We start from the raw sequence: 25,232 nt of genomic DNA on the forward strand, positions 1-25,232 counted from the left end.
CTAAAGATAATTAAGCTCCATTATTTTAAGAATAGTACAATTTCTAATTTCCTCAACCACAGAAATGAGGATATAACAGATAGAAAATTACGTGTCAGTTTCATGACATATTTTCTCCAAAACAGAAACCAGGGCAATTCCTTGTCCTGTAACAGGTTACTGAGACATACTGAAATGTGTCTACAGTCTGTCACAAGTTTTGGGTGTGCTGCTCTCACCCCCTAAATCTCCCAAGCTAGCATCTGGAAAAATGACTGCTTAAAATAATGTCTCTCTAAAATGTCATGCTTCTCAAGAATACTATATAAGTTACTTATATTCAATGAAATTTAAGTGAAAATTCTCAGCTACTATCACTCCTTAACCTCTCTACTAGATGACCTTAATTCCACAGCTTATAAAGCAGAAGGATGCTACAAACACTGAGGCCAAACCTACTTTTTTGAGACCTGCACCAAAACCAAGCTTTTAGAATTCGACTCATAGCGGAAGCAGGTTAAGAGACAACACATCCACATACCTGTCCTCCTGGTCAAGCACCTATGCATCTTCTATTTCTGTTCTGCCCCATTCCATTTAGACAACCACCATGCCAAACATGTCCAAACTTTAGGACAGCACTAGCTTTACAACCAGATGTAAGGCATATCAGGAAGGTCCAATGATGAAAACTCAATTCACTCCACAGTGGATCAGTAGTGCAGTGGTACTCCACAGCTCAGTTCAGTGGAATGTTTATCCCAGCCGTATTTAAGAGTGGGTTGCCCAGCTCACTCCTGATACTTCTCAGCCATCTCCTTCTTGAATGCCATCCTTGCTTTCTGCTCATGAGGGTTCCACAAGTTCAAATGAACTTCCGGACATTGCAAACAGGTGAAGTTTTGGATAAGGAGTCCCAGTTTTTGGAACCTATTTTTATAAAGGTGCACTGGTCTGTCAGCAAACTCGGAATGCCCAGGCCTCCTTTCAGAATAATCACATTGTTATTGGTTTTTCAGGTCCAACAATCCAAGAGAAGAGTTTTCCTTCTTTGTGCATCAGAATCATGCAAAGAGATTATTAAAAATATAGCTTCCCAGGGTCCACCCCAAGCATACTGACCCAGAATACCCATGGATAGAAACCAGAGATATCTATTTTAACAAGCTGCCTACTTGATCCCAGTAAAAATGCAAATTTGAGAAACATTGCTTGTCCTAAATTGGTAATATGAAAATTTGAAATCATAGTGTTAAATCATAGTGTTAAACTTTTTTACAACTTGTATCTTTCCTGGAATATATAATTGTCCTAAGAGATGACAGTTCCCTTTCTAGAAAGCTCCAAGCTTACATTTGTGAGCATTCATTTGAGAGAAGGCAAATTCTTATCCAGACCCTAACCCTGGTCATAATGAGGTAAAGACATAGAATATTTTCTTCCTTCTCCCACCCACTCTCACTCCTGGTCAAGAGCTAGCTGGTCATAAATGTGGCTGCTTTATTAATAAGAACCATATGTCAGTGTTTTATACAATGAAATTACATGATTAGTAGGGCAGAAATATTTTAGAGGATTTAATGTCTTTACTTTCATAAGGAAAGACTAAGCCTCTGCTTTCATGGCAAAGATGTTGAACCCAAACACCATGAGACTAAGACTCCTGGGGTGAAAGTTCATAAAGTTAATATGACACTGAACACAAGATCAAAAAAAGCTAATAGTATGACCTGTAACCAGTTCAGACCTGCGCACACATTGATAGCTTTGAATTTATTCTGAGCCTCAATCGAGAGGAAGTTGAAAGTCAGTTAGCCACTAATGAGAAATTCATGTCAACTTTCAACATCCCTTATTTCCCCCTTTTTTACTTCCATAGTTACAAGCTGAGTTTCTATATGCAAGCAGACAGCCATGAGTGAGTCTAGTTGAAATAATGCCAACTGGCTAGGTCACAGAGATAGATGTGTAGTGGGTGACCAATAGAAGGCTGACGAGAACTTCAAGTGGTTACACAAAATAGGATCATCATCTTCTCATGAAATAAGAGCATACTTGATCAAAAATGTTTCAAAACATCAAAAAAGAGTAAAACAGATTTATTCAATTATTAAATTACACATATGAAACATAGAGAGTAAATATAAGCAAAGAAGTATTAGAGGCTTAGAAACCATTATGAAAGCCATTACAATTATCTGAATAAGATCACAAAGCCGGAATTAAGGCATGGTAATGAAATAGAGATGTGTCCAGGTCTTAGAGCCATTAAGAGAGTAGAACTGATAGGTTATTGACAAAAACCCAATTGACCTCTTTTTATTCTTCCAAGAAAAGTTATTTGTTTAAACAATTTTGTGGGGGGTATAAATGGGTAAGGCAACTGTCTAAATTCAACCTCATTTCTCTGATAAAGTATTTAGGAGTGCTACTTAGCAGTAATATAACTGAAATACAGACAAAGCTTGACAGAAGGTAAAAGAAGAGCCCAAGATAATATGAAATAAGCAATTCTCAATGTTTGTCAGAGGATAAAGGTTGAGACACAGTTTAATTACAGAGGGAATTTATTGGGGAAGGGGAAGGGCAGTAAATTGTTCTATATCTTTTGGTTGTGTTAGTTACATGTAAACAGAATTATTAATAAATAATTAGTACTTTAACATTGGACTATTATAAATAATAAGTTGGTTAATAGAGTCTTAAGAATAGCACCTAGAACATAAGTACTTAATAACAGTAAGTTATTATTACTACTATCATTATTAAAGACTCTCTTATGTTCTTAGAGAGAAGACATAGCTATTAGATTCAATTTTTAGAGACAACATAGAGAAATTGCACTCTAGCTGAGTTTACTAACTTCCTATGAATGGGGCCAGTGTCCTGAGCCATAGCATGGGATTAATGACTATTAAAAATTCTTTCTCCACCCAAGAAGGAGGCTTTGGGGTCCTTCCTTGATAAATCCATCCTGTTTACCAAATGTAAACCTTAAGAGAAGATCTTGCAAACTTTCGTGTCTAGGTGTGATGGAGCAACTGGTATTGGACTGATCTTTTCACTATTACAATAAAATGGGAGAAAATATATGAGGTAGTTTTTTTTTTAAGTATTGGATAACAGGAAACTCAACACTGTGATCTTTAAGAGAGAAGAAATCCATGATTTCCCTGGATCTCTACCTAGGCACCATTACCCAACTATGACACAGCAAGCTAGAATCCACACAGAGAATAGTGGTCCTGCTGAGCTGAAGAGGCAGAGGAAAGCTAAAACAGTCAGAATCTATAGGGAAAGCAACATAAAGTAAGGAAGGTATATTGAGAGTAGAGAGAAGGGAGAGTCCCAGAAGTTGTGCAGAAGGTTCCCTATGAAATCTTGATTCAAGGTTAAGATGCACATACCCATGGCAAGACTACCTGAGGTTTGTAGTAATTATGGAGAGCAGTTACTATAGAGACAAGAGCAGCATAGAAATACTTAATATCAAACAGTGTTAGCAGATATTGAACTTCTGTTCAAGACAGAGTGACAAGATATTGTTATCAATTTATTAACACACCAGGCATTTATCTGAAATACCAGAAAAGATTAAAACCATGGTTTAAGGTTCACTCCAGGCCCACACTAACAATGTCTAAAGCCAAGCCTTTACAGGGGTGGAGAATGTTTGGCTGTATGCTTTGGTCTGGCCCTGCCAAGGCAACCTCAGGCCAGACTTGAAATTCAATGATCTAGGAGCTTTTTTCATAATAACATAATTTTTAAGTTGATAATTTTGTATAGCCTATAATGAATTTCTAAATAGCCAAATGGCCCTTGCAGAAAAAAAGATTTCCCACCCCTGCTTTAGAAGATCTGCAGTGAAAACCAAATTTGGAAGTTGAGACCTGCCAAGATAGAGGGGCTTGGGAAGCATATTGAGCTTCCCAAAGATATACCCTAGCAAAGCATAAAGACAAGACTCAGAAATACAAGGTAATTAACCACGAAATGAGTTACCCCATAGAAGCAAGGCAACATTTCTCAAAGAAAGATAAAGTCCAGAGCCAACAATATTCCATATACAATAAAAAAAAATTACTAGACTTGAAAATTAAAAAGGCAAGCATGACCAGAATAAAGGGAAGAGCCCTGGTCCAAACATTGCTGAGATGATGAACTTAGAAAAGAACTTTAAAGCAATAGCTATAAATATGGTCCAAAGAATTTTTTATTCAAAGAATTCAGAAAATATGGACTTAATATGTAAACAGATAGGGAATCTCAGCAGAGAAAGGTAAACTATAAAAGAAGCTAAATGGAATTTTTATAACTAAAAAATAAAATAACAAAAAGATTCACAGTATATCAGAGATGAGAGAAGAAGTGGTAAACTGTAGAAATTATCCAAACTAATGAATAGAGAGAAAAGAGATTGGAGAAAAATAAACAGATCCTTAGAGACCTGTAGGACAAATTAAAATGATCAAAATATGTATATGTACCCAGAAGGAGAAGAGTATGAGAATGGGGCAAAATTGACTTTTTAAAGATAAATAACAAAAAGGTAAGTCATATACTGGGAGATTTTGTAATATATATATCTGACAACTAACATATATACAGAACATACTTTAAAAATTTTACAATTTAATAAAAATACAATCTAATTCTTTTTTTAATGGGCAGAAGACCTGAACATATGCTTCATCAAAGAAAATATATAAATAGATAATAAGCATAGGAAGTGATGTTCACTATCATTAGTTATCAGGGAATTGCAGGTTAAAGCTACAATAAGATACCAGGAAGGCTAATATTTTAAAAGATTGACAAACCAAGTATTGACAAAGATGAAGAATACCCTGTTTCCCCGAAAATAAGGCAGTGTCTTATATTAATTTTTGCTCCCAAAAATGCGCTAGGTCTTATTTTCAGGGGATGTCTTATTTTTCCATGAAGAAGAATACGGTACACATTTATTGTTAAATGAAAATAAAGGAAATTTATTACCTGCATACTGTATGGTAATACGGTAGTTGTCAATACAAACCAGACAAACTGTGAATCCTACAGTATGAAGAATTTACTCATTTATTCAATGACAATCATGTCATCATCTTCTGGAACATCATCATAACAATCCAATTCCTGAATTTCCTGGTGAATTTCTTCTGACTCCATTTCTTTCAGAATCAGTGGACCAAATCTCTCATGTTTAGCCTAGGGGAATGCCTTATATTTCACTCAGAAGGAAACCTGTAAGTAGGTCTCATTTTCAGAGGATGTCTTATTTTCAGGGAAACACGGTAGTTGGGTGTCTCTTTTACATTGCAATTGAAAGTGAATTATGGTATAATGACTGTAAAATAGCTTGACAGTTTCTTTTAAAATTAAGCATATACTGCTGAAACCAGTTTGGCTCAGTGGATGGAGTGCCGACCTGCAGACTAAAAGGTCCCAGGTTGGATTCCGGTCAAGGACATGTACCTTGGTGTGCAAGAGGCAGCTGATCGATGATTCTCTCTCATCAATGTTTCTAACTCGCTATCCCTCTCTCTTCCTCTCTGTAAAAAATCAATAAAATATATTTTTCAAAAATAATAAAAAAATAAAATAAAATAAAGCATATACTTATCATATGAACCTGCTACTTCTCTCGTAGGTATTTACCAAAATTAAATAAGAATATATATCCAGCCAAAACCGGTTTGGCTCAGTGGCAGACCGTCGGTCTGCAGACTGAAGGGTCCCGGGTTTGATTCCGGTCAAGGGCATGTACCTTGGTTGTGGGCACATCCCTGGTAGGGGGTGTGCAAGAGGCAGCTGGTCGATGTTTCTCTCTTATGGATGTTTCTAGCTTTCTATCTCTCTCCTTTCCTCTCTGTAAAAAATCAATAAAATATATATATATTTTAAAATAATATATATCCACATAAAAACTGTTCATAGCAACTTTATTCATACTAGCCAAAAACTGGAACAACCTAGGTGTCCATCAGTAGGTGATTTGCTAACAATTTGTCATTAATACAAGAAAATACTACTCAGCAATCCTATCTAACAAAGAAGGAATATACTAATTGACCACCATGCCATCACAAAGATGGCAGCGACCACAGCCAATAAGGAGGGAATATGTTAATTGACTTCCATGTCCTCAAAGATGACAGCTCCCACAACCACAAGATGGTGGCACCCAGTCCCCTCAGTCTAGCTGGGATGGCAGGCACACAGCATGTCCAGGCCCATTCCCAGGTGGGTCCAGGAGTAAATTGGGCTGGCAGGGAGGGCAGTGAGAGGTGACCAGGCTGGCAGGGAGGAGGCAGTTGGGTGTGACCTGGCCGGCTATGGGGGGCAGGTGGGGGCAATTAGGCTGGCACACAGAGGCAGTGAGGAGTGATCAAGCTAACAGAGCAGGGGGCAGCTAGGAGCGACCAGGCAGGCAGGCAGGTGAGCGATTAGTAGCCAGTGGTCCAGGATTATAAGAGGAAATTCCAACTGCCAATCTAGACTGGCAGTCAGATATCCCCCAAGGGGTCTTGAATTGGAAAGGGTGCAGTCTGGGCTGAAAGGATCCTCCCTCAATGCACAAATTTTGTTCACCAGGCCTCTAAGAAAATTATAAATTAACTAGAAGTCTTTTGCAGGAAGATTCCTGCAATAATAGGGCTTCCTCAGGCCTGTTCCTGCAAGAAGATGGCTTCCTGTGGCCTGAGAGAAGCAGAGAAGGGAGCGAAGCCCACATTGGCAGGCTTCACTCCCTTCTACACTCACTGCCTTCTCTGCTGCCTCACTCCCACCCATCACCACTGCCTAGCTCCCTCCCTTCTCCGCTATCTCACTCCCTTCTACACTGTCTTCAGTTTTCATTCTGAGCCTGCATATGCAAATTAACTGCCACCTTTGTTGGGTTAATTTACATACTTGCTCCTGGTTGGCTAGTGGGCATAATGAAGGGACAGTCAATTTGCATGTTTTTCTTTTATTAGGGTAGTCTAGAGGCCCGTTGCAGAAAAATTCCTGCAATAGGGCTTCCTGCTGTAGTCACTGCCCCTCTGTTTTCATCTCTTCTCCCTCACCAGGCTTGCTTGCTTCTCAGCAGCTTTTTGCTCTTCTGCAGTGCTTGGCTTTTTTCTACACTGTCTTCAGTCTTCACTCTGGCCTGGGTATGCAAATTAACCGCCGTCTTGGTTGGGTTAATTTGCATACTAGCCATGATTTGGCTGGTGGGCGTGGCTTGTGGTGCAATCAATTTGCATGTTTCTCTTTTATTAGGTAGGATGTGCATCAATGTGGATGAATCTCAAAAACATTCTGCTGAATGAAAGAAACTCAACACAAAAAAGCGCATACCAGTGATGTATGAATCCATTCATTTGAAGTGCTAGAAAGGCGAAACTAAGCAGTAGTGACAGAATCAGCTCAATGGTGGCCTGGAGTAGAGGGTGGAAGCAGGAATTGACTGCAGGGGTATGTACCAGGGAACTTTCTGGTTCAAAAAATATTACCTTGGTTGTGGTAATAGCTACATGGGTGTATACATTTATTGCACTATACACTTAAAAGGCATGCATTTTATTACATGTAAATTACACCTCACAAAGTTGATTTTTAAAAGAAAACCTACCTCACTCTTTAAATTAAAAGCCATATCTTTATCATCCTGTAATGAGTCATTCAGTAATAAATTTTATAAGGAACAAGTTTATTATGAATCACACACAGGCAGCCCAAATGAATGTCTAACCATTCTCTTGTGTTGTACATACATGGCTGGAGAAATAGATGCCCGTTAAACTAGTAAAACCCCTGCCCAGCCCCTCTAATTCTGGGCTGCAGAAGAAATTGTAACTTTAGTTCTCATTTCCTAAGCATCCTCAGTGACCATTTGATGACCAGTTCCTAAAGTATGTGTGTATATTGATTTTTTAAAATGTGTTAAATATACACAATGGAATTCCACTCAGCCATAGAAAGGGTGAAATACTGAAACTTGCAACAACATGGATAGACCTTGAGAACATTATGCCAAGGGTCTGTATTTATTTTATAAACTAGTTCTACCATTTGAAATTTGGGCTGCTGCAGAGCTTACGGGTATATCCCCTGAAAAACCTGCCCCGTCTCATGGCAGAAGTAAACGGTTAGTGTTTGACTGCCTAGTCAACAAACACTACTGCTGGTTCAAATAAGCAGTCTTTCTTTTAATATATTTTTATTGATTTTTTACAGAGAGGAAGGTAGAGGGATAGAGAGTTAAAAACATTGAGGAGAGAGAAACATTGATCAGCTGCCTCCTGCACACCCACTACTGTCTATGTCCATTGGTTATGCTTGTATGCATGCATACAAGTCCTTTGGTTGATCTCTTACCCTCTCAGCCCCTGCCTTACCTCATAGGTTGGACAGTCTACTTGATGCTTTATGACCCTGGCTCTATTTTTTTTACAGAGAGGAAGAGAGAGGAATAGAGAGTTAGAAACATCAATGAGAGAGAATCATTGATCAGCTGCCTCTTGCACACCCCCTACTGGGGATGTGCCTGCAACCAAGGCACATGCCCTTGACCGGAATCAAACCTGGGACCTTTCAGTCCGCAGACCGAAGCTCTACCACTGAGCCAAACCAATCTCGGCCCTGACTCTATTTTTGTTCATCAGTTTATGTTATTCCTTATATTTGACAAATGAGTGAGATCATGTGATATTTATCTTTCTCTGACTGACTTATTTCACTTAGCATAATGTTCTCCAGGTCCATTCATGCTGTTGCAAATTGTAAGAATTACTTTTTTACAGCAGTACAGATAAGTTGTCTTAATCACAGTCCCCTGCTCAAGGGACCTCTTGTAGACTTTCTGGAAAAACAGGCAATAGGCAAGTCATAGACTGGGAGATTTCTAGACTTTCTTTTTCTCGATCTTTTCCTATCTAGTAGGAAACTGATGGACAAGAGCAAGATAACATAAAGTAAGGGCACCACTAGCCTGTAGAATGGCCATGTGTGCTAAGATGAGAGGTTTTCCATTTATTAGAAAACCTCTCTTACCAATTTGGAGTCTTAATAATAATAAAGGGTGTTCACTCTGGCTACAATTGGAGCAATACGGAGAATATTAGTATGGCCCCCGCACAAGGATGATACATGATCCTTGGAATCTTAAAAAAAAAAAAAAAATCATGGGGGTTTAATATATTATTCTTCCTACTTTTGTGTGTGTTAGAATATTTCCATAACAACAACAAAAATTATGTCTATTGTTGTAATTCAGGAGTGAGGTCATGAAAACCCAGACATGGATGGTGGCAGGGAAATAAGAAAAGCAACAAATTAATTCAACAGACATTTTGACATTGATAAGAGATTTGATATAGCAACTTTAGCTGGAAAAAAAAAAAGAAACAAAATTGACTCATTTATATAGACTTCATAATAGAACTTACCCACTGTCAATTAATTACTGAACTTTAAATGAAATATCTAATAGATCTGTATGATTGAAATGAGAGTGGAAATTAATAATCTGTGTAAATTAAACTTCTGTCTATATATTTATTTGTTTACTGCACCACATGAGAAAACAACAAATTTTCATCAAATTTAGGGGGTCTGTTGGGAAAAATGAACCAATTAAAATAGAGCCTTATTTAGTCTATACAAAAACTCATTTTGTGGGGCCTTAAATGTGTCTTACTTTTTAAAGATACATTAATGTAATATCTTATTTTAATGTTTCCCACAACTTGAGTCCAGAAATTTACATTTTAAAGAAAATTTTCAGGACCTTTTTAGGTATTAGCACCCAAAAGGTCCAAGTGTTTACTTATTTCCCCAAGTGATATACGTATTTTAAATTTTCTTGAGATAGATATAAAAAGTTGCACCAGATTAAATTGCTATCCTGAAGATAAACAGTTCTTATTTCCATATCTGCAAGATCCTAAAAAGGAAATTGTTTTTTAAATTTTAATGTAATTCTTGAAGGAATACTTCTTGTGAGCAAAATGGAAGAAATAGGTTTTAAAAGATTAATGAAAGTGATATCTAATCTAATACATGTATAGAGCCAATTTTGAAAGACAGGCTCTCCATAGACAGACTCTCACTGACTCAAATGCCCAAACTAAGAAACCTTGATTCCTGAAGAGAAGAGCAGTTCACTTCCAGAGCAGTCAACACTTGGGGCTTCCATGCAACCCAGTCAACAGGTGCCTCACACTGGTACAAACCCTTAAGGCTAACATCCTGCCTGAGAGGCATTTGGCTGCAAATACAAAAGCCACATGGATTAAGATGCCACAAATGGAGAAAATAAACTGTGATTCCAAACTTAAGCTCCAAAGTAAGTAAGCTAAGGGATCTAGTATTATTGCTCAATCTGAAATGAGTACCCAGTTGTCAAGCCCAAAGTTACTAAGCTATTTCAACAAGAAATATATGTTGGATCCAATTGCCAAGTCCTAAGAGCTACAGAAATTCCTATCTTCAGATTAATAACCAGATGCTGTCAGTTAAAAAAATAATATCTAGACCTAAACAATATACCTTGTTTCCCCAAAAATAAGATAGTGTCTTATATTAATTTTTGCTCCCAAAGATGCGCTAGGTCTTATTTTCAGGGAATGTCTTATTTTTTCATGAAGAAGAATACGGTACACACTTACTGTTAAATGAAAATAAAGGAAATTTATTACCTGTATACGGTACCGTAGTACGGTAGTTGTCAACACAAACCAGACAAACTGTGAATCCTACAGTATGAAGAATTTACTCATTTCTTCAATGACAATCATGTCACCATCTTCTGGAACATCATCATAACAATCCAATTCCTAAATTTTCTGGTGAATTTCTTGTGACTCCATTTCTTTCAGAATCAGTGGACCAAATCTCTCATGTTTAGCCTGGGGGGGGGGGGCTTATTTTCGGGGGAATGCCTTATATTTCACTCAGAAGGAAACCTGTAAGTAGGTCTCATTTTTGGAGGATGTCTTATTTTCAGGGAAGCATGGTATTTCTATGGAGTTTGGATTAATATTTATTATCTAAAACCACAGATTTCCTTAAGTTGACCCTTCACTTTCAAACATCTGCATTTTCCAATAGTGACTACTCTGGTGCACATTACAAGGTCAGATGGTCTCAAACACAGGCATTTAATTTATGATCATGTTGCTTCCCACATGAGCAACTCTAGGTAGTGTGATCCAAGGTAAAGAGAAGCAAATTTATTCAAATGGTACCAAAGAACAGAATGACTAATGATAATCTAATAAGCTTTGTTGTAAAGTTTAAATAATTAAATCTCCTGCAGTCCTTATATTAGTTTTTTAGTTACAGCTCAATAATTATTTTTTTTGTTTTTACTAAAGTTTATCAATGCTAAATGAGTCTTCTGGTCAATGCCTAATACAGCTAATAAATAATACAACTAATAAGTGAAATGTAGATCATATATCATACATTAAATCAATCTCTACTAACAAAAGCCGAGGTGATCCTCACTCGAGACATCGTCAGAAGATGGCCACCACAAGATGGCCACCACAAAACCAAGATGGCGGCATACCTAAACTGCTGCCTCACACAACAATATCAAAACTACAACTAGAAGACAAAATGGACACCATCCATAACCACAGGAAAGTTGGCTGAGTGGAAATTATACAACTAGAAGGAAAGAGGAAAGAAAGCACATTGAGACTCAGAGGAGCTGCAAAAGGCTGAGGTACGAACATGCACATGCACATGGAGAGGACAGGCGGCTAACTGCACTGGCGACTGAGTGCATGGCTGGCTTTACAAGACTTTGCGAAGAATATGATTGCCTAACCAATGTGCTGTACACCTGAAATTATACAATATAATATTGAAGGTAAACTGTAAATGAAAATTTTTCTAAAATAAAAAAATGAATAGGAAAATTTTCACACACACACACACACACACACACACACACACAAGCTAGAGGCACTTTGAGAACAAGCTCCACCCTTATTACTCTTGGACATGTGCCATCCATGCCGTGTGTCCGGGTGTGCACAGACTACAAAGGTGGGGTGAGGGTGCTGAGAAAATAAAGCAGAACCAGAACTGGTGTATAGCTAATGGATAACAGTACTTGGGGATTAAATCATAACTTTCATGTTATGAAACATTTGTACAATGAAGTATAAAATATATTGAGAAAATATAAATTTTAAATGGAGCCATAAACTTAAATGCCATTTAAGATGTAATAAATGTCTACTCTACCATTATATCAGGTACTGTGCTAGGCACAGGGCCTTTGATGAGAGGACTGTCCTGCCCCTCTTCTCAAGGACAGATCCAGGGCACAGCAGAAAAAACACAAAGCCAGCAGTCTGGTCATAACTAATCAAAAACCTTGTGCCCAGGCTCAAACATGGGACCGTTGAAAACTTAACCAGTGGCTGAGCTGATTTTTCCCTGAGGTTATGTTCAATATAGATTGATATATGATGTCATCAGAAAATGGAAGTCAGTGGAACTGACTTTAAGAAGTTGACATTTATTAAATGTTATAGAAGTTTGAGGAAATTCTCCACTCCTGATTACATAAAAATAGACAGGATATTAAATGTTACTGATTTGATTAACAAATAAAGCCAGGAGATTTGGTCTCTGACACTTCAGGGGATTCCTACTGAACTGCCAAAGAACAAGAGTTAGTTCTTTGCAAAGAGGGGCTGCCCAAATTTTTTTAAAAAGTACAACTGTACCCATTTTCATTAACACATCAATGACACTTAAATTACATGGCTGGGTTCGGACTATGATACTCATTACTTCGTATTTAATAATATAATTCTGGCTGCAAATACCACTTCCTTCAGAACTGGTGATCCCAACAAGGATTAGCATAAATCCATTCACTCATTTAACCAATATTTGTGAGTCACTACTATATGCTAGACTCTGTGCTAGGCACTGAGGTTGTAGCAGTGAGCACAGGTAAGGCTTGGTTTCTGTGGGGCTCCTTCCTTAAAATATGTTCCATCAAGTGCCACCTCCATACCTCTAGGGCAGATAACTGCTCACTAGTCACAGTACTGTCTCCTGCCAAGCCTAGACTGCTTGAGGACCTTTCTCAACATGCTGCTATATTACCAAAGGTAGAGCACAAGATGAAACTTATTAGCCATCCAAATGCTAACCAAACTGCACTGAGTCACCTGTAGTTCCCCCCAAAATTCTACTGTCTTGGTTCATGTCATTTTCTGTTTCTGTCTTTCGTCTTCTTCTCCTCCACCACTATGAACATCCAAATCAACTCTCTGAACAGGTCAAATGCTCTGCCTTGATATTCCCCCATTCTCCCATTTGGACACAATTCTTCCTCTTCTGAACCTGTTTCTCCCCCTTTTTGTGGTACCTAATAAAGTACATGTCATGTCTCTCATGTATGCATCTTAAGGATAAAAAATGTCTTTTATATCTTTGAATGCCTCATATTATCTATCATACAGCTTAGCACATGTACACACACACACATACGTACAAACACACACACATGAAATCACATGCTAAGCACTGGTTCAATTAGAGAACTTAGGTTGATGAAGAGAACTCATAAGCACACTTGGGAAAAAGCTTATTGGGTATCTATGTTCAATGGGGTATAACATTTCTACTGTTCTATGAAGTTGCATTAAGGCAAATCGCTTTTAAGTTTGTATATGTAAAAGAATAAAAATTATATTTGATGTAAAGAAATAGTACAGTAGATTCTTAATCTGAGTCATGCACTCCTGGTGGCTGTGATGCCTCTGATACTGTATATAGCATAGGTATGTTTGCCCCAGGGAAAGGACTCACCAGATCCTCAAGAACTAAATTATATAGCAACTGACTGATGCTGATGGAGATGTTTATGTGTTTGTTCTCACAGGTCAAAATGGCATATTGGAAAGAGCCCATTTACTGCTATTTCCAGGTTTACATCTCTCAGGATGATCCTGGTAATTTCCAAATGGTTTTTCCTATGTTCACTGTGCCCACAAAATAAAATATGAAAAAATGAAGCCATAAACATAAAGATTGAAGTTTTTAGCACATAAATGTCAAAATGATCAACAATATCTAGTATTAATCTTCCATATTTTCAGAACCTAATAAACTTCCATGAACTCAGCAGGTTTGTTTTGTTTTTTGTTGTTGTTTTTTTTTGTTTTTTTGATGTTATGTATGTACATTTAGGAAACACATCTCCAAAAAAAAAAAATTAAAATCCAAATTAAAATGTATTTGTTAAGGTATTCAGATTAGTAATTAATAGCACTTTTTCAACCTAGGGAAATATAAACAATGGACTAGGCGGGAAATAAAATGCACATCCTTCAGACAAGTATTATTATTGAATTAAAGTTTATTTAAAACCATGCAAGAGTTTCTCCATGAGTGTAAGTAGATTGATTCATATGATAGCTATATTTACAGATACCAATAACTATAACTTTTGTCCACAAGACATACTAAATCAAACAATGTGATTAATTAAAGGTTATCTTTTTTTTAAAGAATTTAAGCCACAAAGATGATTAGTCAGTTGCTTGTGAAACCTCTTATTTAAAAAAAAAAAAAAGTATTTTACTAAATCTAATGTATACAATGAATTAGTGTGCAATCAAATCCAAATACATTCCTCAGAGTACGCCAGAAGTAAGCAAATGATATTAATAGAACCAAGATTATTAAAAAGTAAAGGATTTTTTAATAAATGATAATATAAAACATCATGGCACATTATCATTATTGGACATGGAAACACAGTAAGACATGTTTCAATATTGACTTTTTGTTGACCCTATAAAGCTAAAACAAAATCCCCAACAGAACAAGAAAATGATAAATTCTAGAAAGTGAGACATAAAGCAGAGTTCTCTTTAAGAACATGCAATTCCCTACAAATAATGTCTCATCTCAATGCATGAGGAAAAGCATATTTAAAATTCAAACAGAGCTCTGTCAGCCACCAGGGGAACAACTCTCCATCTGCTTCATCAACACAGACAGACATTAGCTGGGTGATGACACAACTCCTTTGAATGTTTATAATTAGTGACAACTCACTTATTCTTTTCTACTTTATTAATTTATACATTTCAAATATGGCCATGTTCATGACCAAATATGTACAAACATTTTTAAAAATGAAAATAACAATTATATATAGTTTGAAAAATCAAATTGTAACTATGACACCTTTTATCTAGTCCAATGACTACAGACTTTCCAACACCAATAATTATTAGATATTATATCAGGCCAAACGAAAGTTTACAATTTACCTGCTTTTAAACTGGCAATAGCTACATGAGCAATGCCATATGCAACAAATCAAAGTCATTACTATTAATTGAAATCAATTTTACCATTCATATTAAATTCAGATGTCTAGATCCCAGATAGCTGGGTATGAAATATTTAAATCTGCCAAAGGAATTAAATATTTTTCTTCTTTTCTTTTAATATAATCCACTATATAATAGTGAACTAAATATACTTGTTTCATAGAAACAACTTGCATTTGCCAATACAGGGCAAATGGTCTATATACAGATACATTAGGACTGCCTAACTGACAGTGAGTATTTCCGGCTCCCAGTCAATAGAGCTAATACGGTGGAGCTCTCTGCTGAATGGATTTTCCCTTCAGGATACGTCGGATCTGGAATAGAAATGAATAGGATTTGTAAGTTTTCTTTTTTATGGTCAGCTTCAACAAGAACCCAGGACCCACCTTATATACACATAAATCCTTAATATACTTCAAGTCAAAACAGCTGTTCTGATACCCAGGAATAAAATATCTGCACATAACTACATGGATCATAGGAAAGCCCCTAGGCTCATTCAGAGCCTAATGGTTGATTTAAACACCAGACTGAAATTTTCTTAACTGTCTCTCAGTCCACAGCAGAAAAAAAGCAACAAATTAGAAGAATAAGATTAGGGTGGGAGATGCAAATGACAACTGCTGGAAGAAGACACATGACCACAGTCTGAATGACTACAGTTTGACAATAGAAGAAAAGGAAAAAAGACTCTCCCTACAAACACACACACACCAAAAAATACAAAAGCAGAGAGTAATCTGAGAACATTAAAAGTCAAATCCTGAGAACATCGCTGTATGACTACACACCACAAACCTGAAGTAGAAGCAAACACTAGGGTTAGGACATTGACATTTAATATTCACGATGGTTCCTATCTGTGGAACTTCTGTAAGCCTCATTTTCTTAGCTGAACTCTTATACTGCAAAGTTTTCATAGCTATTAAATGTATGCATGAAAACTTCACAAATTAAAGACCTCTATCTTAAGTTATAAAGAGCCCTTACAAATATGGGTTCCTATGACATTATGGTCATATGAGGAATATAAATCAAAGAAACAGCTAAATTGCACTCCATATAATTTATAATTATGAAAATATGTAATGACCTACCAATAGCCATAATCACCCTCATTTCCCCCAGGGAAAAATTTCCATCAAAAATATCTCAAGTTCTTAAAAGATTCAGTTCTTATTATCAAGAAAAGTTCAGTCATGTGAAACTGTTCAATCTCTGAAGATAATATATAAGCATATGATGAGTAAAGTATAATTTTGTTTAAAGTATAAAATAGTTTTAGGTTCTAATTGCATTTTAAAAACCTTCCTATTTCTTATTTAAAATCGGTTACTAGAAATAATCAGACGTTGACTGAGCACTACTATGAGCCTGGGAATTTCCTGGACACAATACAGACACTGACTCATGTAACACCAACACACACACTGGTAGAACCTGCCTGAAGAGCTTGTCCACCCTGAACAAAATCACCTCCCTTTATGTTTCAGACCGAGTGTCTGAAAGCTCTGCCTGTCCCTTCTGTCACCCTCACCTGCTCTCCCACGGGGCCATCAGGAACCAAATGCACTGGCTGCTCGTTCTCCAAGTTCCGAGTACTTGGGTCCGCTCCCTTCCTCATCAACAGGCGGACTGCGTCCAACTGCGTCACCCGATACTGCAGGCTGGCAGCAACGTGGAGCGCAGTGTTTCCATTGTAGGCCTGAGTCAATGAGACAAAACGATGCCCATCAGGAAGGGGGACTTTCATGAGAACAACTCGAAAGCTTGAAAAAGGTGTAAGAAAAGTCACTCCAACTCTTGTGAAGTTACTGAAGCTTTCTAACGGTACCTTTGCATTCACGAAAGACAGGCAACTGGGCAGCTCCAAAAAGAGGCGAATGAGTTCCAGATTTGCTTCCTCAGCTGCCAAATGCAGGGCTGTGCGGCCACTTTTACGATCCTTGTTAAAGGCAAGAGGGGAAAAACGTGACCATCCAGACAGCATGCCCCATCATGCTTTTCTCCCAGTCTCCCAAATTCTGACCCAAGCCTTCCTTAACCCCAAATGAGATGAAATTTCTTATTCCTGTTAAATTCCTATAAATCTGCCTAGTTGCCTCTTATCACAGTCTACCTTTACATACAGGGGGTGTGGGGAGGGCATAAAATGTAGAAACACAAACGATACTGTTTTACAAGGACTATAATGTAATACAGTAAATGATTTATTATGTACCTGACTACGTAGACTTATAATTAGTTACATTCCTCACCTCAATTAGAAGGTCCCTAAGGACCCAGTAGCTTATATTCAGGCCTCCCTCCCATCCGCAGAACCCCAACTCAGTGCATTGTACATAAGAGATACTCAGTAAATAAATCTCAATTTTACAGAGAAAAACTATTATCCATTCTAAAAAGCAGAAGACTAAGTCTAGATCCCACAATGATGAAGCAACCTTACAAAAAAGCACAACAGTGATTATTAGTGATAAAAATGAAGCCAAAATGACAATATCAATTTCAAGCATTTTATTACCTTTCAAAGACTAATTTATTTCATAGCTAAAGGATCTCTTGAATAATAATCCAAAGATTGAAAGCAAATCACGACAGTAAATCAGATGATCTTTTAAAATCTAAGCTGCTTAGCTACTCAACTCCATTCATTTAAAAAGATTGGGGGTTGGAGGGGGAGTTTTAATCTCTATTTGGGAACAGGTGTTTGTTATAACCACTTCTCCCCATCCCATATCCAAACTCTTCTTAGCTTCCACTGCTAAGAATTTACCTTAGCTTCCACTGCTGCCCCCATTTGAATCAGACACTTAATGGTGTCAACCAGACTCTTATTCTTCAGTAAAAGCTCCTGAACTTCAGGCGAATGTGGCTGTTCATTTCTCTGGAGTTCATGCACCACAGCATTATGGGCCACGACCGCACAGTGCAGAGGAGTCAGGCCTAGAAAAGTATAATAAAGCAGTGGTTAAGCATGCCAGCAAGTCTTCCGGTTGTTCTATAATTACAAAGCTTGAGGATGGCCACGAATGGGCTCCACAAGAACTAGGAAGGCAATCTGAATAGTTCCTCCATTGGTTCTTAGTGCTAATTTCATCTATAGAATATTTTAGCATTAATCACCTCCCTTCCTTCTTGGTATGAAACTCCATATAACTTTAGAAATAATGGGCCCCTCTCTATAAACGGGTTTTGTTTATTTTTACCCAATAAAGTGTCATTTGCTTACCATCATAGTTAGTTGCCTCGAGATCCACAAACTGATTGCTCATCACTGCACCCTTCTGAATTGCCTGAAAAATTTTAAAAACGTGTATCTGTTAGCAAGAGACAGCTACACGAGTATTCTAAGAAATGAATAAGTGAACTCAACCCACATCCAACATCCAATACTCAAGCCCCATCTCTCTGGCCCTGTGCTAACGGGAGCCTAGCTCACGGCCTCTTACCTGAAGCACCTGGGAGTGGCCCTTCTCAGCACAGACGTGCAGAGGGGTTCTCCCCCAGCAGTCGGTGGTGTTCACCTGGGCTCCAAGGTTCACCAGATCCTGCACAATTAGGTGCTGATTGGCAGCCACCGCCACCTGAAAGGCACTCTGTGGACATTCAGAAGAAGGAGAAAAAAAATGTTTTTAAAACAGGTAATACTACCATGATATATGAACCTACACTAAGACTGAGGGGAAAACCCACATAGAAAAAAAAAACCCACATAGAAAACCCTATTAATAAATAATAAGATACTGTAATACAAGAAAACTAAAGTAAACTTATGGTATGGCTTTATTATACCCAATTAGTCTTTGGTCAAATAACTATGAAGTTAATGTTAATAACTTCAAGGGTGATGGTGACAAACAGTCAACCTCTCAAAGTTAATATTAACTAGACTCGTTTGGTCTTGAGCTCTGAAGCTATCTGTAGATGAGTACGAGGCTGGCTGTCATTCTCTTCACAGCGACCACATCTTTGCCACTCCGCTCTGTCGGGTCCTCACCTGCCCATTGTGCTCTTTAACATCCAGCATGTGGAGTGCATTCATCTTCCTTGCAAGGACATAGGAAAGTGCCCTTCGCCCTTGGGCAACAGCAATATGGAGGAACCTGGAAGACAAGGAAAGGAAAAGAGGTGAATTACTTCTGATTTCACTAAGTTCATTTTTCAAAAAAAATATTCCTTCAGCCCCTTTCTTAATATGTTGGTACACTCAAAACATTGCAGAGCATAAATTGCCCTGTCTACTAAGTTGATAATACATCTGGATAGCACCGGGATGAGTCACTTTAAATCTATTATTTTTAATATTTATAAAAACCCTATGAAGGAGGTGTTGTCATTTTACATGTTAAGAAACAGGCATAGAGAACTTACATAACTTGCCCAAGGCCAAAGGTATCAGGACAGCAAAGAATTCAATCTACAAATCAACTCACAGTTGACCATGACCAACTAATCATAATCGGATGTTCTCTATAGATTCAGAAATTATTCAAAGATAATACATATTTTTTTATTAACTTAGACAAGGTAATTTGTTCAGCCAGAAAAAGAAAAGAAAAAAAAAAAAGAACAGAAAAGAAGAGGAAAGAAGAGGAAAAGAAAAAAAGAAAAGAAAAGAAAAGAAGAGGAAAGAAAGAAAGAAAGAAAGAAAGAAAGAAAGAAAGAAAGAAAGAAAGAAAAGGGAACCTCTTTCTTGAAATATTAGCTATCATTGAACAGCAGTTTCTACCTACAGTCTTCATCTCAATTAGCCAACCATTTGGTAAGGTCTAATTTGGTATAGCTAACTCCTCTGCCCATTATTAGGTACATGAGATAAAGGGATACTCACGTGTCACCATCTGCATCCTTTGAAAGAAACTGGTCTTGGGAGATATTTGCCAGTTTGCCTTCTTCCTGCTCTACTTGCCACTGAAAAAGTGACTTCCCTAACTGGGTGGTGTTCATGGAGTCTCCGATGATGTTCTGGAATGGCAGAGAGGTGCTTACAGGCACAGAGCCTGCCTCGGGCCTCGCCATGGCCTCACAGGCGAAGTTCTGCAGGTGGGCGTCATTTTGTTGCTGAACACTGGGGGAAGTCTGAATGGGAACAGCAACATTCTCACATTCCCTGTGACTAGTTAAAAGGGATGCAAAACTTTGTTCTGAGCAGAACTGTAGTGCTTGGTCACCAAAGAAGTTTGCTTCATAGTTGGGAGACTGGGAAGTTCTGGAATAAGGACTGTATTCCAGAGCTGGGTTGTGGGTATAATGCTGCTGTGACTGCTGCTGCGGCTGCGGCTGCATGTTCTGGTTCTGAGGAGAATACTGGTACGTGGAACCCTGATCCATCATGTGTGGGGAGCTGCTGACTTGCAGAGGTTGGTACTTCTGAGGTGGACTGAAGATCTGCCCTCCACGGAAGTCCTGGCACTGCTCTCGGGGAGAGCCCTGAGGGACCACCGCAGGGCTCATCCAGCTAACTTGGACAGTATTCAGGGAAACTGGGCTGTATTCATTCTTAATGTTGATAATGTTCTGAAGCAGATTGGCACTGCTGTCCTGTTTGGGTTCATTGGGGTGAGCATCTTCCATGCTCTCTGCGGGTGTTGGTGTTTGAGGTGGTGTCTGGACAGAAAGAAAAAGCAAATTGCATACTCCCTTCCAAAATCATTCCAGGAATAATTTCTCTCTATAGAATATAGTTCAATTTTTGAAAGGCATCAGAGGAAAATAGTGAGACACTTACCAAAAACTGGGTGTGCAGCAAAGCTGGCCTTTTACAAGCTGATCCATCAGACAACGAATCTGGTCCTTTCCTTTTCCCACAATACGACACAGTGTTTGTCAACTCTACACCCAAAAAAGGAATGTGGAATCTGTGATCATTTTATTTTGAATATTTTACCCATAATCACACTACATTATTTTATCCTAAAAGGCCCCATAATATCATGAATAGAAGTAATTCTTACCTGCAAATTGCTCTCTGTTCACACCTTGTGCCTATAAGGAAAAAACAGTTTCCAATTTAGTATAATATTAAATGGCTTTCTGCTTGATATAGATCAATAAACATACTTATCTCTCCCACTCTTTACAGCTCATCATAAACCTTTGATGCAGCTGTTCTATCAATATTTATTTTCTATCTTAATTTTCATTCTATCTCGCAACTTCCCCCCATTTGCCCTTTCACCTTAGTTCAACTATGTCAAGATAAAATTAATAAGGCCATTTGAGTTTTCCCTTTCTTAATCAAGATGTTCCATTTCAGTTGAACCCCATCTATTTCTTTGCCCCAATTTCATTCATTAAATTTATCTTATCCACTTACCGAGTGCCTAGCACTGAGCTAAGTGATAGGAAACGACAGACAGCAAGACACATATGCTCCCTGTCCTATGGACTTGGTGGTCTACGAAAGACTTACAGGACTTAGGTCAGCAAAACTAATAGCCCCAAAGACTAATCTTCCTGATCTCTGACCCAAAACAAAAAAAAAATAAGAGGTGCCACCTTAAAATCATCTGTGGCTTGACCAGAAGCCTTCTGCTTGTGGCTTCGGATGTGCAGCAGGAGCTCCTTCACCGAGTTCTTCACACGAACACCTTGAAAGGGTCCTCTCTGCTGCCTTCCAACCCCCATATGGGGCTCAGCTGTTCAAAAGAAAAAAGAAAAAAACATATCCCAATTAAGTCTCTGCACAGACACAAATCTTAGGAACCTCACAAGCATAGCTGTCTAATGTATCAAGTCCCCAATCACCAGAATGCAAAGCCTTGACAACTTGCTCTGGTCAACAGCCTACATGTCATTCCCCAGTCCTCATTAAGGTTTGATGCTGCCTGAATGCTTTGCCCCGATAGAGCACCCTGAAGAATTAAAGCTCATACAATTGTGGTTTCGGGGATCTTCAGAGCCAACAGACAACCCAAATTAAACCTCTCTGTCTCTCACCCCTTTCAACCTATGAGACGATATCACCGATTTGCCATGATAACTCTCAGAGATCTATCATTATCCTTCACTTCCGAAAAACCTTGGGGGATCAAGGGATACATGATGAATTTTTAGCTTTTCAAACCAAAGGCTTTGTGCCCACATAAAATTGTAAAAGTCTATTAACCCCCTAACCTAAGAAAGCACAAAACAAACTTCCTCCAAAGATCTCAATGTACCAAAGTCTAACAATGAACAATGTCTTAGATTTTGTTTCTTATTATCTCACTCAGTTCAGTCAACTATGCCAAGAAATCTGCCTGAATTCGCTCAGATTAAACACAGTTCCACATACGCACGCAGGATTTCCCCTCACTGACTTTTGGAACTGCTCACAGAGGCCTTCTAAGTAAAAAGGAAATCTGTAATCTCATTTCATAGTTAAACTTTAAAACACACTTTGAAATGTAGTCTGTGAGTACAGCATTCCACTTCTGACCACTGCTATGTCATAACCTCTTGGGATGAGTTGAACACAAAGTAAACATGCAAAAAAGCTAGGAAATGAATAATCCAGCCACCTCACTGACAGTGGAAAAAGAAGATGGGACAAGAAACAATGCATGATTTGTGTGTGTGTGTGTGTGTGTGTGTGTGTGTGTGTGTGTGTATATGTATATGTATATATATATATACATATATATATACATATATATATATATATATGATAAATATGGGAAAGAAACAATTTAATGATGGGGCAAATTAAATGACTAGTTAGTTTTACATTTAAGTTAAGGAATGTCTTGCCAGAGTCTAACACAACATTTCTCTGGAATGACAGGAGTTAATAATTCAACGTCACAAAGAGAAAAAATGTAGTTTGAGAAATCCCCTAATGGTTATGCCATAAACCAGGGAAGTAGCAAAATAGTTTCAACCAGATGAAAGCCAAATGTGAGAGAAAAGGTTCTAATTACACACACACACACACACACACACACACACTTTTACATACAACTAAGTGGATTAAAGTACTCCTTTAAATGAAAATGAAAATTCACTTTTTAAAAGAAGACAACCAAAACAGCAGTGGCTAGCAGTGGGGAATACCTAAAAAAGAGAACATCCTTTAAATCATGCTGATTTAGATTCTCCAACATTTGAGATTATCTAAAGGTTCTTTAGTCTACCCACTGTGGCATCCTGTTTTCCCCCAAAGTATGCAGCTCGGTTCCTTTAGAAAAGAAAGTAACCAGCCCTGGCCAGGCAGTTCAGTTGGTGAGAGCGCCCGTCCTCCCAATACACCAAGGCTACCAAGGCTGCGGTTTGATCGCTAGCCAGGGAACAAACATGTAAGAACCAACCAATGAATGCATAAATAAGTGGAACAACAAATTGATGTTTCTCTTCCTTTCCCCTTCCCCCCCCCTTTCTTTCTCTCTCTCTCATCAATAGAAATTTTAAAAATGAAAGAAACTAACCAACTCACAACCAAAGAAAGAAAACATTGTTTCTTTGCTAGAGGTGGCTTAACCATCCCAAAGCACACAGAACAAAATCCAGAAGCGCGGAGATTCTGGGCAGACTCCAACTGGCCAAGAGCAACAAACGAAACACACATTGAGTTGGTTTTCCGTATCGCTTTCCTTTCTTGAACATAAAGTCCTTTTACTTAAAATCTCCATAAACACTTAGGAAGAACCAACTACATTATACCCCAAACCTCTCCATAATATGTGAATTCTAGCTTAATAAAGTTGTTTTAAAAAGAGAAAATCTACGGTGGTTCGGGTTCGTACTCCCTCCACTGCATCACCACCCTCCCCGCACCCCAGAAGTCAGAGTTTTGTTCCCAAAACTACGAAGCCAGCTGTAGGGAGCCTGGGTTTCTCAGGCCGTCAAACGCCCGGCACTGGGGAGGCATCCAGCAGTCGCCTAATCAATGACCGCCGCTATGGAAGGAGCACAGGCACTTCGGATCCGCGTGGGGCGCGGGTGGCCGGGGCGCAGGGGGTGCGGGGGGTGCAGGGGGCGCAGGGGCCGCCCCGCCGGGACGCTAGGTACCTTGCATCCGCTCGGCGCGGGCGCTGCCTCTCGGCCGGGACTCCACGGCCCCGCAGGAGGACACGGCGGAGGCGGAGGACAGGTCGGAGGAGTCGGAGCCCGGGGAGCCGGGCGCCGAGGGCCCCGAGGCCGAGCAGCCGGCGTCGCAGGCGCCGGGGGCGGCGGGCGGGGACGCGCTGTAGAAGTAGGCCAGGTTCAGCGGGCTGGTCATGAGGCCGCAGTCGCCGGCCGCGTCCAGCAGCCCCTCTGCGCCGCGGCTGTCGTCCAGCAGCTGGTCCACGATCATGCTCCCGGCGCGGCGCGCGGGGACTGCACACCGGCGGGCTGCGCGGCTGCGGCTGGAGCTGAGCTGCGGCTGCGGCTGGGGCTGCGGCTGGGGCTAGAGCTGAGCTGAGGCTGGGGCTGGGGCTGGGATTGCGACAGGCTCGGGACCGGACGGAGAGGACGGAGGACGGGCAGACACGGGCGCAGCCCCGCGGCCCAGCTTTATACCCGGCCCCCGCGGTGCAGGGCGGGGCGAGGGGGCAGCCTCCGCGCCGGCCCCGCGCGCCCTGCCCGGCCATTGGAGCGGCCGGTCCCCTCCCCGCCCCGCCTCCGGATGCGCTCGTTTCCAGTAAAATGTCCAGGATGAGGCAATGCGCCTCCGCCCGCCCGGCTCCGCCCGGCCCGACCGGTTGCTTCCTGGCCCTTCACCTGGAAACCCCGATCGAGAGCGGCCCCCCCGCCCCGGGCGCCCGCCCGCCCGCCCGCGGAGAGGCCGGCCAGCCCCGCCCTCGGCGCCCGGAGGCGGGGGTGGGGGGACAGGGCGGCCGGGGGGCGGGGAGGCGGCCGGGAACCGGTCGGCCAGGTTCCCGGGGCTGGAAGTCCCGGACCGTGCGCGCCGCACCCTCTGCCGGG

General features: G+C 39.8%; 1 protein-coding gene and 1 pseudogene across 4 annotated transcripts; one reads left to right on the forward strand and one right to left on the reverse strand.

Annotated features, from left to right (window-relative positions):
• Window positions 1–9,043: 9,043 nt before the first annotated feature.
• On the forward strand, window positions 9,044–9,139 carry LOC118725056 (annotated as a pseudogene).
• A 5,199-nt stretch (window positions 9,140–14,338) lies between these two features.
• Window positions 14,339–24,731, reverse strand: NFKBIZ (NFKB inhibitor zeta). 4 transcript variants are annotated; one of them, XM_036443845.2, is made up of 13 exons: window positions 22,981–23,676; window positions 22,728–22,900; window positions 21,846–21,985; window positions 21,302–21,332; window positions 21,076–21,179; window positions 20,179–20,954; window positions 19,345–19,450; window positions 18,797–18,943; window positions 18,577–18,640; window positions 18,121–18,290; window positions 17,179–17,289; window positions 16,882–17,049; window positions 14,339–15,658 (listed from the first exon to the last, which is right to left on the reverse strand). In XM_036443845.2, exons 2-13 carry the CDS (start codon window positions 22,891–22,893, stop codon window positions 15,605–15,607), a joined length of 2,037 nt encoding a protein of 678 aa, XP_036299738.1. In that variant the 5' UTR covers window positions 22,894–22,900; window positions 22,981–23,676; the 3' UTR covers window positions 14,339–15,604. The 4 variants fall into 4 exon arrangements, 3 of the variants coding, with proteins under 3 accessions (XP_036299738.1, XP_036299737.1, XP_045439976.1); XM_036443844.2 differs by lacking the exons at window positions 22,728–22,900; window positions 22,981–23,676 and adding an exon at window positions 24,336–24,728; XM_045584020.1 differs by lacking the exons at window positions 22,728–22,900; window positions 22,981–23,676 and adding an exon at window positions 23,891–23,967.
• Window positions 24,732–25,232: the final 501 nt, after the last annotated feature.

The sequence above is a fragment of the Pipistrellus kuhlii genome, unplaced genomic scaffold, assembly GCF_014108245.1.
Source record: "Pipistrellus kuhlii isolate mPipKuh1 unplaced genomic scaffold, mPipKuh1.p scaffold_m20_p_2, whole genome shotgun sequence".
NCBI lineage: Eukaryota > Metazoa > Chordata > Mammalia > Chiroptera > Vespertilionidae > Pipistrellus > Pipistrellus kuhlii.

What these genes read in the sequence shown, in the direction of transcription:
- NFKBIZ (XM_036443844.2), bottom strand. Translation starts at nt 24,621, where the DNA reads ATGATCGTGGACCAGCTGCTGGACGACAGCCGCGGCGCAGAGGGGCTG. An exon ending in GCCACTCCCAGGTGCTTCAG is followed by an intron (nt 18,641 to 18,796) that starts GTAAGAGGCCGT and finishes AAAATTTTTCAG; the next exon opens with GCAATTCAGAAGGGTGCAGT. An exon ending in CGAGGCAACTAACTATGATG is followed by an intron (nt 18,291 to 18,576) that starts GTAAGCAAATGA and finishes ATACTTTTCTAG; the next exon opens with GCCTGACTCCTCTGCACTGT.